Below are 19,383 nucleotides of genomic sequence, written 5' to 3'. Positions count from 1 at the left end.
ATTGAGAGTAGATACCTTTGTGTTTACTCTTGTAAGCAAGAATTAAAAAGGATCAAGGCATGGATAGATTCCATTAGTTTTAGGTGTTTTGAAGTCATTGGTAACTTGAAGTTCTTTTTTAGCATATAATTTAGTGTGTCATTAGGTGAAGTGATTAACAGGTAGTATTGCCAAATCCCATCACAAAGAGAGAAGTGGAAGCTGTCTGCTTAGGTGCTTTCCATAAATAGCTTAGATTTAGAGCACATATTAATGAGTCAGTTTTTGTAGAGTACTTATTGTTTGGCTTGGGGCACCTGGGTGGCTCAGTTGGTTAAATATCAGACTCTTAATATTGGCTCAGGTCTTAATCTCAGGGTGGTGAGTTCAGTGCCACGTGGGCTCCACTCTGGACATGGATCCTACTTTAAAAACAAAACAAAACAAAAAAAAACCATTGCTTAACTTACAGTACTTAATGTGTTAAGTATAAAGGAGTTTTGACTTAGGTGATTATTATATATGTGTCAGATAAAATAACAATAGGTCCCCCCCCCCCACAAAATAGTAATAGTTGGTCCTTCAGAAGCTTGTAAGTAAGACCTGATGAACCGGATTTCATTTCATGGTGATCTGTTAGAGGCAGTATTTTCATTTTGTTCATTTCTTATCCATCCTAAGACAAATGAGGTGATTAGAGACTCAGAATCTAAAATGAGGTTGTGTAAGTTCTCGTATTGTTCTATTGCTAACTTGTTACTGGATTTTTGGATAAATTTCTTAAACTCTAAGTCTCAATGTCTCTTGAGTGCCATTGTCTTTCAAATATATGTTGAATTTTTTTTTTTTAATCTGAGAAAACAATTTCTACAGAAAATTTAGGAGCCATCTTACAGCCATTTACTACTAAAATGCTTCCATGTACTGATTGTTTACTTTGTCCTTCAAAGCTGTCCTGCATCCTACTTGACACTGAATAAATTGCCATTTGCTATCTGTATTAATTTATATTTTATGTTACTTTATCTGCCTAACTAGATTTTAGTCTGTGTTGTAATTGTCATAGCATGGACTATTATTGTAGGTAAATTGTAAACACCTGGTAATTATTGGGTTTCTTTAGGGGCGGAATGTTTATTAAAAAAGCTTTTAAAAAATGTATGTCAGTGACAGCATTCAGCTTACTGAATGCTTTGTCTTTCACACCCTTCCCTTCAGCTAGGCAAAATGATGGTAATGTAAGTATGGACTTTTTTTTTTAATCTGAAGATTTCATTTTCTTGTAGTTATACTTGAACTATATGAGTTTTATTTCTGTTACTTAAAAACTCAAGTGTGCTTTATATTCTAGGTCCGGTTTATCACTAAAATATGGCATCCTAATATTAGTTCCGTCACAGGGGCTATTTGTTTGGATATCCTGAAAGATCAATGGTAAGAGATTTTGAATTCACTTTCTTCCCTCTCAATGAATTCCAAGGCTATGCTTAGAGTGCTAAACATGTAATTGCCTCAAAACATGAGCATATATTATACTTTCTCTTATTTGGGCTATAATTTAAAACTTTATGAAGTCTCAAGTACATGATCAAAAATGTGTTGGGGTGTCTGGGTGTTGCAGTTGGTTAAACATCTGACTCTTGGTTTCAGCTCAGGTCATGAGCTTGATTGAGCCCCACATCAGCTCTGCGCTAAGTGTGGAGTCTGCTTGAGGTTCTCTTCTGCCTCTCCCTTTGCCCCTGCCACTACCTCTGTAAAATAAATAAATCTTTTTTAAAAAAATGTATGTTAGAATTGAGATCACAATCATTATTTAAATAGTGACTTATGGGGCTCCAGGGTGACTCAGTCTGTTAAGCGTCTGCCTTCTGCTTAGGTCATGATCTCAGGGTCCTTGGATCGAGCCCTGCATCAGGCTTTCTGCTCAATGGGGTGTCTGCTTCTCCCTCTGCCTCTGTGATTGCTTTCACTCTCAAGAAAATAAATAAAAATCTTAAAAAAAAATAGTGACTTATTAGGTTATGTCAAAGCTAGCTTTACACCTTGAAAAGTCTTGATTTCATTTATTTTGGTAAATTTGGTTCTTTCCTGTCTCTCAAAGATACTTGTAAGAGACTAGAAAAATAAGTATTGAAGTAATCAGCTCTGATTTGGGTGGAATGTAGGCAACAAAAATGTTAAAAATTGTGTTAAGTGAGCTTAGTTAAGGTTCTCAGATTCAAAGAAAGGAATACCTTTATAAGTGATAATCTTCATTTGTATAGCACTTTATAGTGCTTTCACATGTTTTGTCTGATTTGATTTTAGCAGCAGCAGTGTTTAAGAGTTAGCTCAAATCATGACTCTGCCATTTACTAAACTGTGGTCTTGAGCAAATTACCTAGCCTTTGTGCCTTAGTTGTTCTCATCTCACAAGATGGGGTTAATACCTACTTCATAGGGCTATTAAAAGGATTAAATTAATTGTTTTATGTAATTTTCTTAGATTACAGCCTGCCATATTCTAGCAATATGATTGGAAGAGAAACTAAGACAAGAGGTACATAAAAAAGATGTCAAAGTGTGTGAAAACAGTAATAAGCTATGTGTTTGATTTGTTAAGAAAGGGAAAGAATGGAACCTGAACAAGGTGAAACAAATGACAACATTTACTATTTGGGGAATTTGGTTTATTTAGTAATTGGATAAACAGACAAGAATTGTTGGTTTGGTTTTGCTTTTCCATTCTAATAGCGCATCTGAGTAAAGCCTCCTCCCTCGGTGCATCTCTTGGGGTCTAGTTTCTTGATCTGTATTCCATACCCTTAAACATTGAATGGTATGAAATAGAACTAATTTTATTCTGTCATTCTTTTAACTTGTGACCTTTCATAATTTGGAGGTCTCAGTGTTTTTATCCATAAAAAGTCATCTCAAAGGCCCCTTATAATAGTTAGAACATTCAGTGATACTAATGAATGTTTGCAGACATTGTACTTCTTTCACTTGGTTTCCGGGTTCCTCACTTCTCCCCTTTCTTGTGCACATTCCCAGGTTTCTTAACTAGTTCCTCCCTTGTTTCTAGGAGAGTACCTTGGGGCTAAGTCTTTACTTCTGCTACTTTTCCTGTATAGTCACTTCCCTGGTATGCTTATCTGATTTTAGAACTTCACTTTTTAAATACCAACAACTCATAAATCTATCGTCCTTGGACTCCACACTCATATGCTGCTACCTGCTTTTAACATCTGTACTTCAGTATGTATGTAGTAGACATCTCAAACTTAAATCATGTTGTAAACTCAACTGATATACTCCCTAACCCAAAACCTGCATCACTCCATTTAAGTTACTGGCAACTACATTGTTGCAGTTGCTTTGGCCAAAACTTCATCATGATCCTTGGTTCTTGTGTCTCTGGTACCCTGTACCCCATTTGCAAATTTTATTGGTGAAACTTCCAAAATCTTATCAGCAGTTTCACCTCGCCCAAGTCACATTACCTCTTTAACCTCCCTGCTTCTGAATTTGCCCTACTCTGCAGTTCTCAGAATGATACTCTTCTCCCTACTCCCCCCTCCCCACCTCCCTTTTCAAAAACAAATACAGCTCCAGACTAAAATTTCCCACTGACTCCCCTTTTTGTTCAGTTAAGCCAGCAGTACTACCACTTCTGATTATCTCTTCCGAAGTTGAAAGATTATGGTATATATGTGGACAGAGAACTTGGTACTGTTATACTGAAACACTTTTTGTCAACTGTTCCTATTAGGCGATGTGAAATAGCTGAATTTTAAAATAATTGAAATATTTTAAAATGTCAAAGGCAGGGGCACCTGGGTGTCTCAGTCAGTTAAGTGGCTACCTTCACCTCAGGTCATGATCCCAGGGTCCTGGAATTGAGTCCCACGTGGGGCTTCTTGCTCAGTTGGGAGTCTGCTTCTCCCTTTCCCTCGGCCTCTCTCCCCTCTGCTTGTGCTCTCTCTGATGCACTCTCTCTCTCCCAAAGAAATAAAGTCTTTTAAAAAAATAAGTGAGATGAGATATACATGGATATCCTAAGCCCCTTTCCCCGATTTATTGAGGTATAGTTGACAGTCAGTGGATATTCATGTTTTTAGGCTTCAGACCTGGAATTTGGTAAAGAAAACTAAAGGATAGTAATCCTCAGAAAAATAAATTGAGGGGCACCTGGGTGGCTCAGTGGGTTAAAGCCTCTGCCTTCGGCTCAGGTCATGATCCCAGGGTCATGGGATCGAGCCCCGCATCAGGCTCTCTGCTCAGCAGGGAGCCTGCTTCCCTTCCTCTCTCTGCCTGCCTCTATGCCTGCTTGTCATCTCTGTCTGTCAAATAAATAAATAAAATCTTTAAAAAAAAAAAAAAAAGAAAAGAAAAATAAATTGACTAAACATTGAATAATTTGAGATAGGTGTGCTAGAAAACTGTTTTGGTCTTTTGTGAATACATACGGCAAGTTACCTTTAATATTTAACAGCTTTTTGTTAGTATGGTTTATTAACTCCACAATGTGTTCTGTGTGGAAACTATCTTCTGATGTTTTTCCACTGACACCTATTATGACTGCAGGTGTCTGTTTACCTGAGGAAATAGAAGAAAATGACTACACATAAAAATTGCACTCAGGGGGCACCTGGGTGGCTTGTTCATTAAGCATCTGCCTTCGGCTCAGGTCATGATCCCGGGGTCCAGGGATGGAGCCCTGCGTCGGGCTACCTGCTCAGTGGGGAGCCTGGTTCTCCCTCTCCCACTCCCCCTGCTTGTATTCCCTTTCGCTGTCTCTCTTGTCAAATAAGTAAATAAAACCTTAAAAAAAAAAAGTGCACTCAGCGATACTGCCCTTCTAAAAGACATGAACAGGGATTAAGAGAATACCTAGACGGTTAATAAGCAATGTTCAGCATCATTAGTCATTAGGGAGGTGCAAATTAAAATTACAATTAGATACTACTACATACTTACAAATAGTTCTCATGCATTGATGGTAGGAATGTGGTTCAACTACTCAGCCAGCAGTATCTACCAGAGCTAAACATACATCTTTGATATGGCCCAGCAGTTCCACTCCTAGGTCTATATCCAAGAGAAATGAATACATATGTTCATCAAAAGACTGTTTGAGACTATTTGTAGCATGTTTATTCAATAACCCATATACCTGTCAATAAGAAAATGGATATATAATGGAATAATTGTCCAGTGAAACACTGCAATAGTAGTTTTTATAAAAGCATATTGACACAAACAACATGGCTAATTCTCACAGACATATTGAGTGACCAAAGCCAGTCACAAAGGAGCACATACTGTATGATTCTGTTTTTATAAAATTCAAAATGAGCCAAAACTATTTATGGTGATAGAAATTAGGATAGTGGTGGGGGTGGATGAGGGTTGTGAAAGGGAATGCAAGAGTGAGGTGTTTTTTTGAGTGCGAAAATTCTCTATATTTTGATCTATGTGATGGTTACATGGGTGTATACATATATAAAAAATCATCCAGATGTATAGCATTTAACTCTGTTTGTTATGCTTTAATAAAAAGTTATAACAAAAAAGCTGCCATACTCTTTTAAGTAGCAGTGTTTTGAATAAACATCAATTATATGGATGGTCTTCTGAAGACCCTTAACAGAAAGTCAACAGTATTGACCGTTCATATAGCTGCTGTATGTTTTGGAGGCTCTACTGAGTCTGTATGCATGAATATTTAATTAGCCATTTTAACTGTGTTTATTGAGGTCTTGGCAAAATTAATTTACTGAAGATTTGTAAGGTACATCATCCATTGACATTAAAATTAGCTGACACATTTTGAAATTCCGGATTCCTGTTTACCTGTTAGGATTTGTTTTTTACACATGGAATCCTAAAAAATCTTAATGCATTATGAATTTAGTCAGTACTATGTAAAAGGAACAATAAATAGAATGAGAGATTGGATTTCTACTGTGTACTTTCTCACATTACTAAATTTAGGTTTAAAAATTAACGTAAATCAGTCAACATACACATTAAAAAAATTTTTTTTTAAAGATTTTATTTATTTGAGACAGAGAGCATAGTGGGTGGGAAAGCGGGGTGAAGCAGGCTCCCTGCTGAGCAAGGAGCTTGAGTCAGGGCTTGATTCCAGGACCCTGGGATCATGACCTGAGCTGAAGGCAGCCGCTTAACTAACTTAGCCACCCAGGTGCCCCCTAAAACATATACATTTCTTTACACTATCAAAGATGTTATAATATCTATAGTATGTAGAGCCAGAAAACTGAGTTTTGTTTTAATAATAATTTTATTACAACTGATGATTAAAATAATGTCATTGTTTACCATTAATTTTTTGTCCAGCTTAAAACTTTGCATTTAGGGTTTTTTTTTCCCTCTACCATTTTAAAATATTTATTTATTCATTCATTCATTCCCTCATTTTTACCTGCACTCACTCTTTCTGTTTTGTTTTTTAAGCTGGGGGTGCAGAGCGGGAGAGAATTTTATGCAGACACCACATCCAGCATGGAGCTCAACGTGAGGCTGGGTCTCATAACCCTGAGATCATGACCTGAGTCCAAATCAAGAGTCAGACACTTAACCATCTAAATCAGTTCTATTTATTTATTTATTTATTTATTTTAAGATTTTATTTATTTATTTGTCAGAGAGAGCGAGAGCGAGCACAGGCAGACAGAGTGGCAGGCAGAGTCAGAGGGAGAAGCAGGCTCCCTGCTGAGCAAGGAGCCCGATGTGGGACTCGATCCCAGGATGCTGGGATCATGACCTGAGCCGAAGGCAGCTGCTTAACTGACTGAGCCACCCAGGCATTCCAGTTCTTTGTTTTTGTTTTTGTTTTTTTTTAATTTTATTTATATTTATGTATTTTTTTGAGGATTTTAATTTATTTTTTGACAGAGACAGCAAGAGAAGGAACACAAGCAGGGGGAGTGGGAGAGGGAGAAGCAGGCTTCCTGCCAAACAGGGAGCCTGATGTGGAGCCCAGTCCCTGGACCCTGGGATCCTGACTTGAGCTGAAGGATGACGCTTAACAATTGAGCCACCCAGGCACCCCCCCCTTTTTTTTTATTGAAGTATAGTTGATTTACAATATTAGTTTCAGGTGTCATTTAGATTTCTTTTTAGTCAACTAATTCTTGATGGTTTATAAATACCTCCCCCAGTATTTCATTATGAAAAATTTGAAGCATACAGAAAACATACCTTTTTCTCATTGAGATTGTTAGGAATCAAATCTAAGATTTTTCCTTTCATATTGAGAGCAAACTGTCCCTTTCAACATGTTCATCTTTATTTCCTTAGTTTCTGATTTTTGAAGTTGTAAGTCCAGAGGTCTATAATAGTTTGTGTCCTCCCAATAAAGACTGTAAATAAAATAAATTAAATAAAAGGTAACTGTCAATAAAAGAAGTAGGAAGTATTTATAATACAAACTCACAAATCTCTAAGGGAAGAGCTTCTCACTTTAAGAAAAGTTTTTAAGGATGCCTGGGTGGCTCAGTCAGATAAGCATCTTCCTTTGGCTCAGGTCCTGATCCCAGGAGTCCTGCATTGGATTCCTTGCTCAGTGGGGAGCCTGCTTCTCCCTCTGGCTGCCCTCTCCCTGCTTGTGCTCTCATGCGTGCTCGTGCGCTCGCTCGCTCTTTGACAAATAAACAAATAAATCTTCAAAAAATAATAAAAATAAAAGAATTTTTTATTTTGTAAAATATATATAACATAAAATTTATCATCTTGGTTTTTTTAATTGACATATAACATGGACTCTTCACTGTTTCAAGTAAGTGTACAGATGAGTATTGTTAAGTATATTCACATCATTATGCTACCAGTCTCCGGGACTTTTTTTTTAGAGCAGTTCTACATTCATAGCAAAATTGGGAGGAAGGTACAAAAATTTCCTATATACTCCCTCCCCTGCACACACATAGCCTCCCCCATTATCAGCATCCTCTATCAGAATGCTACATTAGTTACACCCGAGGAACCTGCATTGACCTATTTCAATCAACCCGAAGTACTTAGTTTTTCTTATGGTTCACTCTTGGTGTTGTCCATTCTATGCATTTGAACAAGTGTGTAATGACATGTATCCATCATCATGGTATACAGAGTATTTTCACCCCCCTAAAAGTCCTCTGAACCCTCACTCTTCATCCTTCTTTCCTACCCCTTCCCACTTTTTCATCTTTCAAAACTGAAACCATACCTATTAAATAATAACTTCCCATTCCTCTTACCCTTCTAGCAATGACAGTCACCATTCTACTTTCTGTCTCTGAATTTGGCTTTTCTAAGTACCTCATGAATCATACTATCTGTCTTTTTATTCCTGGCTTCACTTAACATAATGTCAAGATTCATCCATGTTGGGGCGCCTGGGTGGCTCAGTTGTTAAGGATCTGCCTTCAGCTCAGGTCATGATCCCAGGGTCTTGGGATCAAGACCCACATTGGGCTCCCTGCTCGGTGGGAGGCTTGCTTCTCCCTCTCAAACTCCCCCAGCTTGTGTTCCCTCTCTCACTGTGTCTCTCTCTTGTCAAATAAATAAATCTTACCAAAGGGAAAAAAAAAAAAAAAGATTCATCCATGTTGTAACATGTGTCTGATTTGTCTTTCTTTTTAAGGCTGAGTACTATTCCAGTGTGTATATATATATACCACATTTTATTTATTCATGGCTTGATGGAAATGAGTTACTTCCACCTTCTGGCTATTGAGATTAATGCTTGTTATGAACATGAGTGTATAAATATCTGTGTCCCTGCTTTCATTTATTTTGGATATGTACCTACAAGTGGAATTGTTAAATCATATGGTAATTCTGTGTTTAATTTTTTTGAAGAATTGCTATACTGGGGGCGCCTGAGTGGCTCAGCTGGGTGGCTGAGCTGAAGCATCTGTCTTCAGCTCAGGTCATGCCTGGGATCAAGCCCTGCATCCGGCTCCCTGCTCAATGGGAAGCCTGCTTCTCCCTCTTCCACTCCCCCAGCTTGTATACCCTCTCTTGCTGTCTTTCTCTCTCTCTCTCTCTCTTTCTCTCTGTGTCAAATAAATAAACAAAATCTTAAAAAAAAAAAAAAGAATTGCCAAACTGTTTGCTGTAATTGTTGTTCCATTTTGCATTCCCACCAACTGGGCATAAGGATTCCAGTGATTCCACATCTTCACCAGCAACTTTTGTCTTTTGTTTTGTTTTGTTTGATAGTAGCCATTCTAATGGATGTGAGGTAGTATCTTGTTGATTTCTTTTTCTAATGATTAGTGATATTAGGCATCTTTTCATGGGCTTATCAGATATTTATATATCTTCTGTGGAGAAATTTTTTAAGTCCCTTCTTACTTTTTAATTGGGTTTTTGTTGTTGAGTTATAGGAGTTCTTTATATATTCCAGACATTAACCCTTTATCAGATACATGATTTGCAAATATTTTCTCCCAGTTTGGATTGCCTGTCACTCTATTGTTTTTATCCTTTACAAAGGAGGTTTTTCTCTCTACACAGTTAACTTTGATGTAGTTGGACCACTTTCTCTATTTTTTCTGTTGTTGTCTGTGCTTTTGATGTCCTATCCAAGAAATCATTGTCAACTCCAATGTCATGAAGCTTTTGCGTAAATTTTTGTGTTATATACATGTGTGAATTAGGTGATACATTTTAAGCAAATAACTTGTTCTAGTTCAGAATGTTGTGGAATGATATCACTTGCTTCAAAGTAAGGGATAAGTGCTTGATGATATTTTATGTTTTAGGAGTGGCACTGAATGTAAGCTAAATATACTAGTTTATCACCTTAACTTTATGTCTAGAGAAATGGATAAAAATTTAAGTCAGTGAGTAAAGCTGACCAGAAGGATATTGGCAAAAATAAGAAAAGCAAGTCCAGCTCAGAATGGTTTGACTTGTCTTAAAAAATGGAAAGCTCATTCTTTCATTTTGTAAAGTAAAAAGAGAAAAATGTGATAGGCAGATACGTAATTTCTGTAAATTACATGATTAAGATAAAATATAGATTATTTTTAGCTCTACTGGTTTTTATATTTTATTCAGAAAACATCCACTTTGCTTTTGTCATGCAGCATGTTCTTAACTGCGATATTTTCCTGTTTTGATTTTCAGGGCAGCCGCGATGACTCTCCGCACGGTATTATTGTCATTGCAAGCCCTTTTGGCAGCTGCAGAACCAGATGATCCACAAGATGCAGTAGTAGCAAATCAGGTAAGGTAGCTGCTTTTGAAAGACTTCCTTATATTTACCTGTGAGTCTCTACTACTGTAATGGTCTGCAGTATTAACACATGTGCGTAGTTCTATGGAACTAAATCTGGAGGTGGTTTTCTTTCTTATGGTGAGATTATTTTGTCAGATGTAATAGTGAAAACTTTATTTTTATTATATTAATTGGATATATGATAGATGCTTTTTAAAAAAATATTAATGGAAATTTTCAGACACACAATGTCAGAAGATTATACAGTAAACACTGATATTCCTACCTACATCTAGATTCTGTGATTGACATTTTACTATACATGCTTTATCATACGTGTATCCATCTGTCTTTCCCTCCATTTAGTGATAATCCCTCCCTGGTGAAAATTTTTTGTAATTGCATAAATTTAAATGTATTTCTATGTTATAAATATAGAGATAAACGTGTACATATTTTACACTAGTTACGGAACAGCAGTGAACGGTCACTTGATCTCTTTCACATTTAAGAGAACTGAAATCTGAGTGCTCAAAACACTCTACTGGAACTATGGCTTTTATGTGCACAAAAAACAAAATCCCTGAGAAGCCATTTAATGTTTTTTCTTCAAGTAGAACTCTCCTTGGAGGATCACAGTTCTGAGGTTCAGGTTGTAAAACATTTGCTCCTTGTTCTCCCTGACCTGATGATAATTTTAACCAGCTCCTGCTATGGCTGAAGTGGCACGGTAAAAGTTACCAAGGATCTTATTATAATTGCCAAATGGAATAAATATTTTTCAGTTCTGATCTTTCAGTTCTGATCTGTTCTCCAAGGCAGAGGTCAGCAAATTAGAACTAGAGTAGCTATTTTTGTAAATAATGTTTTATTGGAATACAGCCACATTTATTTGTTTACCTCCCAGCCACAAGTGGCAGGGTTGAGTAGTTGCAACAAAAACAGTATGATCTAAAAGCTTAAGGTAGTTATTATCTGGTCCTGTGAGAAAGTTTGCCCATCCCTATTCTAAGCCATTAGGATTTACTGAGACACTTTTTCACCCCTCCACCTAAAATTTTTTTCTTCTCTTGACTTCTGAGTTACTACTCTCTTCTCATCTTGGTAGTTGTAGTTGTTTCTTCTTAGTTCCTACAATTATTTCTCTTCTTTCTCCTTTTAAATATAGTACCTTGGTTTAGACATTGTTCCTTTAATTTTCCGTTACATGGTCACTTGGATGATCATACCCAGACTGATACTATCACCTGACAGTTGAGAAAATGTTTAGGCTTGACCTCTCCCTGAGTGCAAAAGCCTATTCAGAACTGGATAGTTCTATATGAATGTTTCATGGCTACCTCAGTACAGCATTCCCATACTGAACATAGAATCTTAAATCCTGCGAACTTGTCCATCCTTGTTTGATACCATCATCAGCTTAATTAAATATCTAAGCCACAGACTTGGAATACTCTGTGCCTCCTTTTCTCTTGATGATTCTATTCCCAGTATCTCTGTCATCATACTTCTCTGATTTGCCTTAGTTCACATTTTAAAAAACTTCTCAGGCACCGGCGTGGCCTAGTTGTTTAAATGTCTGCCTTTGGATCAGGTTATAATCTCAGGGTCCTGGGATGGAGTCCCACAACAGCCTGTCTGTTCAGTTGGGAGTCTGCTTCTCTCTCTCTCTCTCAAATAAATAAGTAAGTAAATAAAGTTAAAAATTTTTCTCTATTTAATTGCTCTGATAGCTGTGCCTTCCTTGGCCTCTTCCTCATCCTGTCTTCTACATTGTTGCCAGTGAGCTTTTTAAAGTACAAATCTTACTTTACTTTACTACTAAAAACCTATTAGAAGCTCTGCTGTCACCTACTTAGAAATCCACATTCTTTAGTTTGCAGAGTCTTTCCATGATTTGAACTGTCTTCAAAACCCAGCTTCATCTCATAAATTCTTACTGTTCCTTGGACTTCTGCTTTCTCAAGATGGTATTCATTTCTGCTGGTCATTTCACCCAATCTGCCATTTTCCTCTGCCTGTTCCTCTTAGTAAACCTATTCCTTTCCCTTGAAAAGCTGTTCACTCCTTATTTTATATATATCTTTGTTAATACATTCTACTGTTGTTTGTCTCAGTGTGCTTAGAATTAGGGTTTTACATGCTGTATGTATGTGCTGTTCATTTGCTTTTGGTAGTCAGAGGCATGGCTTGAATCTCAGCTTTGATTTCCTGTGGAGTTCTGAGCCTTAAAGGCTGAAGTTGCATTTAGAGCTTTCCTCTAGCTACTAAAACAGTTCAATAATTTGACTTACTTCCTCGTTAGGAATTAACAAGGTAGAAACTAGATTTGTCATTTTAATATATAATAAAAGCTGATCAGTCTTAAAATAGTCAATACATGTAAAATACTTTTAAAAGAAATATTAAAGTGAATTGGACAGTTATTTTAAATTTATACTTAGTTAAGTAATGTTGGTTCCAGAGTATTTAAGAATAAATTTATCTCTTCTAATAAGAATGGGAAATCTTACCTTTTAAAAGTACTGTATCGTGAGTTCATAAGCATCTCAAAACATGCTATAAATTAAGATTGCATATCAAGACATCTGGCTGGCTCAGTTGGTGGAGCACGTGACTTTTAATCTTAGGGTTGTAAGTTTGAGCCCCATGACAGGTGTAGAGATTACTTAAAAATCTTTTTTTTTCCTCTAAGTAAGCTCCATGCGCAACCTGGGGCCTGAACTGACAACACCAGGAACAAGAGATGCATGCTGTACCAACTGAGCCAGCCAGGTGCCCCCCAAATAAAATCTTTTTTAAAAAAGACTTCACACATGGTATTTCCTTAAATCATTGCATACTAATACACAAAACAGCAAAGTCTAGTTGTATTTTTTTCTGAGCTGTGGTTAATACAAAAGTCAGTCACATTTGTTAGTTAATGTCCATACAGTTTTAGAAGCAGATGATTCAGTTTGGTTGTATAATGTTTGACACTGCAGTTTGGAAACATGTCTGCACCTCACTTCACTTCGTATTCGCTGTTATTTGTATCTCTTGAAATTGGAGATTTAAGTTGATAAATATAATTGGTCTTTTTTTTTTTTTCTTGGTCAGCACTTGTGAATCACAGCTTCAGGTCAGACTTCTTTTCTTGAGTGACCTCATTTGCAACAGAAAGTTGTTGAATCAATCACATTCTAAATGTGAATTACTTTTACTTAGGAAAAAGCCAGTTCTTAGGTAATTAAGTATTGAATATTGTGACTGCATTTTCATGTCTTTCAATGTTTTTCTTCATTATAGTACAAACAAAATCCCGAAATGTTCAAACAGACAGCTCGACTTTGGGCACATGTGTATGCTGGAGCACCAGTTTCTAGTCCAGAATACACCAAAAAAATAGAAAACCTATGTGCTATGGGCTTTGATAGGGTAAGTACCAAAAGGCTTGCTTATTTTGATACATTGATTGATTTAAAATTATTGCTGCAAATCCTTGGCTGACGAAAGTGATTCAAAGATATTCTGATCTAATTTTGTTAAACTTTATTCTGTTATTACAATCAGTGATTTTTTTCTTCTCCTTTTGCTAATTCCAGTCATTGGTTTAGAAGCTTTTTATGCACTACAAATACAAGGCAACTTTAAAAAAAAGAAAACAAGGTGTGCTTTGTCAATATATAGTTATGATTCAGTATTTTTAAAATATTTTGAGATTTGATTTTTTGTTGTTGTTCCCTTTTCTTCTCTACAGAATGCGGTAATAGTGGCCTTGTCTTCAAAATCATGGGATGTAGAGACTGCAACAGAATTGCTTCTGAGTAACTGAGGCATAGAGAAAGCTGCTGATATAGTCAAGCTTGCCCCTTCTTGAGGAGCATCAACATCTGTTATTTTTAGGATTCTGCATAGATTTCTTTTAAACTGGCATTCTTGCCTAATGATGTTATCTAGGCAACATTGGAGACTGAAAAAAATCCCTGCTCTGTAAATAAAGCTAATTAAACGTCTGTGTAAATTTAAAAAGGGGAAATACTTTAATTTTTTTCTTAATAGTGTAAAAATTCTTTGAGCTAAGCTAAAACCATGGAAAAAACATGCTACTTTAGTGTTTAGCAGTGTACCAAGACTAGCAAGAGTTTGCTTCAGGATTTCGTTGAATAATTAAGATAATATTTTGAGTGTGTCAGGGCCATTCAAATTGTTGGTGTTTGCATCACAGCTACCTTAACTGTTTTTAACATGGATCCTCTGTGCCTGTGAATTTACTTGCATGCTTGTACTTGACTTCTTAGAATGGGTAGCTGAAGAGACCACCATTTTAAGCATTTGAGAATTATTAAATATGAGATTTATCCAGAATTGAAGATGGTGACCTATTCAGAGCCTTTTTGTCCTTGTCAGCAGACTGGGACACCATATCTATTTTTCCCCCCTCACCACACACAGCGAATATTCCAGTAGTAAATTTCTCTCTTTGGTGGAGAAATGTGCCTCGGGGCAGTATCCCTTGCTCCATATTTAGGTCGTAAATTTGGAATGTTTTGTTATAGTTCTTCACTCTTAACTTTCCTGTGTGAGTAATAATGTAAAAATGGAGCTGCCAATTTTGTTCCTCTTGCAAAAACAATAAATACTTGATGTTGCAGTATTCCCCAGATTCAATGAAAGAACCCAACTTAGTTTTTCAGTGAATTTGACATCTTTCTATTTTTAAACTGATGAGATTTTCTTTGAGAACTTGCAAGGATGCAATCAGCTGTTGGCAGTTTTTTAGACTAATTTTGGCTTCATAGAGGTTGCTTTAGCAGGTCCTTTCCCAGTCACTCTTGCTTGCATTTGCCCCTGTTGATGCCTGAAAGCTGTGTGGTGTTTTATTGTACATACTTCAGATACACATAGGAATAGAAGTGTGTTATAAATCTAGCTTTCTTTATGATGTTTCTGATAATATGAGAATTGAAAATTTTACCTTTTCTTGTACATAGTCAGACTTTCTATTCGTATTAAAGTTACATTTCATTCTAAGTTCAAAAGTTTGAAAATTGTTAGTTTTGCAAGCTCAAACACTAATGTGACCATTTTATGAAGGCTGAAATGGATTTATGCAGGCAGTTCTATACATAGAAACACAGTTCTTATTAAATTTTCAGGACCAATGCAAAATAAGAAAAATGTAATGGAATGAAAATGAATGACAGTAAGGCTGTATATTGGAAGTCATATTATAAAAGGTTTGCTTTCTTCAAGTGTTATTTATCCTAAATTATAATCATTAAGTTTTTGGAAAATAGTTTTGAACCATAAATTCAGTATAATTTCATTTGACTTCTCAATAATCTTAGAAGCAATAAAAGAACCATTATTAACTATATTGTAATGTTAAAGATGTGAAGGTTCTTCCAAAAACTTGTAAGGCTTTCCTAATTAATAGTAAGCTCTTGTAGTTAATGTTATTGCATACTAAACACAAGTTGCTATGTTTTTTTCCCCTATATATTTGATTAAGCATAAATTTCTTTATACAATCACCTCTTTTAATTGTTATAGTTTAGTTACTTTCTAAGATGCCAAAGGAAACAAGATTTTTTCTTTATTTATTTTAAATAGCTAAAACCTTGTACTTTTCTTTATATTTTGAAGTAAGGTTGGGATTGTGTGAAATGTGGACAGTTTTGTTCCACTGTTGGTTAGATTTTTTTTCTTTTTTTTTAAGTGGAGGGTTGGCTTGGTAATAACTTGGATTATTTTAAATATCAAACACATCTACCCAATTTACTATTTGCCTATATTATCAGGGTATATTTAATTGTTCTGTGGTTAGACAAAAGAGAGAATAAACTCAGAGGTTACTAAGGTCAAACATTACCTACTTAGCTCTTGGAGGCAGCTATACCTTTATACCTTGCCTTTGATTTTTATGCACATTAATGCCATAGGTAATCTCATCCAACTGCAATCAACATGTTCAGTGCCCAGGAAATTGAAAAGTACAATATTTGGTATAAGAGGTTCTCCATAATTCATTTTTCATTTCAAAAATTTATTTACCTCATTTACATTAAATGTGATAATCCCTCTTTCCCTTCTGGTGCATTTCCCACTGTCCTCCTGTTTCTTGTTTTTTATTTCTCTACAGATAAATGTATTTCCCCAAACATAAAAACTAAGGCAATTGCTTTTTTTCCTCTGGTCTTACGGGTTTGGGAAAAGGACACTAAAACTGCAGGTCTAGAGAAAAGGTACCCTGGTGGAAATTATTTTTATAATTCTCAATTTTTGTGATTTGTCAGTTGTAAAGACCTCAAAAATTATGGAATATATATATGTGAAAATCTTATTAGGGCAGGCAGATTTGCTAGAGGTCACTGATATTTCCAGTAGGTTTTTATTATAATTGGGTCTATTTCCTGGGTATGTGCCCAACTTTTAAAAAGGACAAATACTTAGTTGTATAGTATTTCACTACAGATTACTGAATGCACAAATAGTGATTTGTCACCCAAGTAAGTATACAGTAGGTGGTATATCAATATTTGAGAACTTTGTACTAAATTAGATTCTCTGAGTTAGCTCCCCAAAATATTTGGAATTGTGGCTGTGGTTTACTTAAATACATAATAACATTCAAGTATATATATGTTTGGATTCTGGGTATTTTGCTTTTGAGGAGAGTAATCTATGAAATGAAAGTAAGACTGACTTTTTTTTTTCATTTCGGAGGTATTTCATATTTGTGATTGTTGGTGGCGCTTAAAACTATGCAAAAATAATTTTTTAAAGTATCTGTAAGAAAGAATTGGCAGTTAAAATGGATATTGCTTATTTATGCACTACAGAATGCAGCATATTGTGTTACTGTTTAGGCTGCTTATCAGTAAGTTTATCAATGTGAAAAGCAGATCTTGGCTATAAGCGTATGCCTGATTTGAGCTTTTAAAACTCTGCAGTAGGGGTATGATAATGTTTCCACAGTACTTGTAGCAACACAGGAAATAAAACATTTTTGTTGTTGTTTTAAAGATTTAAGATGGGTTCGGGCAGGGAAGGGTTGGAGCCAGGTATACTTTCTTGTACATAGATGGAAACAATGTTTGGATATGATAAAGGAAGCCGTCTGTTTACAGTTAACTTTCTTTCATGGACTTTTACAAAATGATGTTTTATTAATCACTTTTTCTAATTCAAGAAATTTCAATTCCAGGGTACAAACCATTGGTTTAAAAAATTTGCATTTCCATTCCTTTAGTACCAGTTTAAAATAAATGCTTAACATCAGCTGTTTGCTATCACTGGGGAAGAAGGCAACTTGAAGTATTTACTGATAAATAGCCTTTTTCCCAAATGTTACTTTTCTGCGGTGTCTAACATATAATGTCACATGTTCTATTTGCACTGTTGCAATATGGATCAAAAATCCCGTGGCATAGGGATAGGGAAATGTTAGTCTCTCCCTTGTCCCATTTATTCTGTTGACTGCTTTATTGGACTGATCTACCCTCATAAACCTGTGATCATCACCTAAATGTAAGTTGTGAATGTGTCACCTTTTGCTTGGTTACTTCAACCATGCTGCTATATATAATCAGGTGTGGCACGGTTTATCAGTTTGGTTCCAGGGGGTGAGTGAATACAAATCATTGCACTGTGCTGTTAAATGATCCTTGTGTGCTTGCTGTTACCTACTTTTTACAGGCATCATAATAAAAGCTAGACTATTTCTTTGGGGGGAAAGAGACTTATTTAATGTAATTTAAAGACTTTTCCAGTAGAAAATGAAATACTATTGAAAATAATATCTATTTTTTAGCTTTCAGCAATTGATGGTGCTTTGTTGTGGTGTCTGCTGGAAGTCTACTGCCATTATAGGGATTCTCATTAACCTCACTGAGAAAGAACCTTGCTTGTTAGCTTCTCTAGATCTCTATTCTAAATAATCTGTTAGTGATGATAAATTCTGTAGGAGGGTCTATTCTGAGCCATTAACTTCCTGTAAGGGGAAAATGGGAGGGTTACCAGAAAGACCATTGAAGCAGGGTGGGCTATGGGTGGAGGGTTGGGTATTTGTCTTGAGAATTAAAAACTACGAAACACTTTTGTACACAACTGATTTTTTAAAAAATAAACACATTTTTAAAGATGTTGAATTTTTTTTCCCCCCTTACTGGGAATTCTTAAAAATAAATGACTGCATGTTTTCCCCGAAAATGGTTTATATCTTCTTTCTGGGTACATCTAGGTAGGCAGTTAAACTTCAGCATTACTTTGAGCAAGAGAAAGAAGCAAGTAGATGTGTCTCCTAGACAAAGTTCATAGTAACGAGTATATGATGATAAATGGGATAAATTATATTGGATCTTTGAATTTTAAAATTCGTTGAAACTTTAAAGTTACTAATTTGAAAATAGAATATTATTTGGCTAAGTTTTAGTCCAAAATTTAGAGTACTCTAGAGTGAATTGGTACTGAAAGTAATGTTTATCCTGTTTTCATATATGTGCACAGATCATTCTGGAAAGGAGGGTGACTATTCCCATGGAAAAGACTCTTGAATTGTTTCAGAAAGTCCTGCATTACTAACCTTGGATTACTCCCTGCCTCTTAATTATAAGAGGCTATATCGGTTAAGATTTGTACTAATTTTTTCACATGGCAAAACTGATTGTTACTTTATGTCTCTAACCAGCTTTCAGCAGACCTATGACTTTTCTGTAGCCTGGAGATGGAATTGCTCCTGACTGGAATACCAGTATGAAGTGTTCTTTTCATGGAGCAAGCTGGAGCTTTACATATTAAGTCAAGAATAACAGATGGAATTCAAGTGAGCTCTCATACCAAACCCTAGGAAAAGGATGGTCAGATTTAAAGAGTAGTAAACACTTGGTATATGTTTTGTTTCAGTTGTCAAAGAATTAAAGATTTTCAGTAAAATAACGAGTTCTCCAGTGCCTTTTAGGAGTATGTCCCACAGTAATACACTATCCATGTGTTCATGTTGTAATGTTCATTTTGCCCCATTTAATTTCAGTAAAAAGATGTTAAAGCACAACTGTATTATTCTAATCTTCCTATTGTAAATTGCCTTTTAATAAGATACAGAACCAAAGTCAAGAAGCCCAAGCTGTTTAGTCAGTATATAGTATTTGTAGAGCCTTTTAAAAATACACGTAGGTAAAATAAGACAAATACTATAAAACTGGACAAGA

At 35.7% G+C, this 19,383-nt stretch overlaps 1 protein-coding gene across 1 annotated transcript in view; it reads left to right on the top strand.

Moving 5' to 3' along the window:
* Window positions 1-18,324, top strand: part of UBE2K (ubiquitin conjugating enzyme E2 K) — a 71,328-nt gene extending 53,004 nt beyond the window's left edge. The window contains 4 exon segments of the mRNA XM_032853039.1: window positions 1,331-1,413; window positions 10,102-10,201; window positions 13,481-13,609; window positions 13,932-18,324. Of these exon segments, the coding sequence (XP_032708930.1) occupies window positions 1,331-1,413; window positions 10,102-10,201; window positions 13,481-13,609; window positions 13,932-14,006 (387 nt within the window). The 3' untranslated portion in view covers window positions 14,007-18,324.
* Window positions 18,325-19,383: the final 1,059 nt, after the last annotated feature.

The sequence above is a fragment of the Lontra canadensis genome, unplaced genomic scaffold (assembly GCF_010015895.1).
Source record: "Lontra canadensis isolate GAN:19392208 unplaced genomic scaffold, GSC_riverotter_1.0 scaffold1, whole genome shotgun sequence".
Classification (NCBI taxonomy): domain Eukaryota; kingdom Metazoa; phylum Chordata; class Mammalia; order Carnivora; family Mustelidae; genus Lontra; species Lontra canadensis.
The sequence above is the reverse complement of the archived record's forward strand: the minus strand, read 5'-3'. Positions and strand labels throughout refer to the sequence as shown.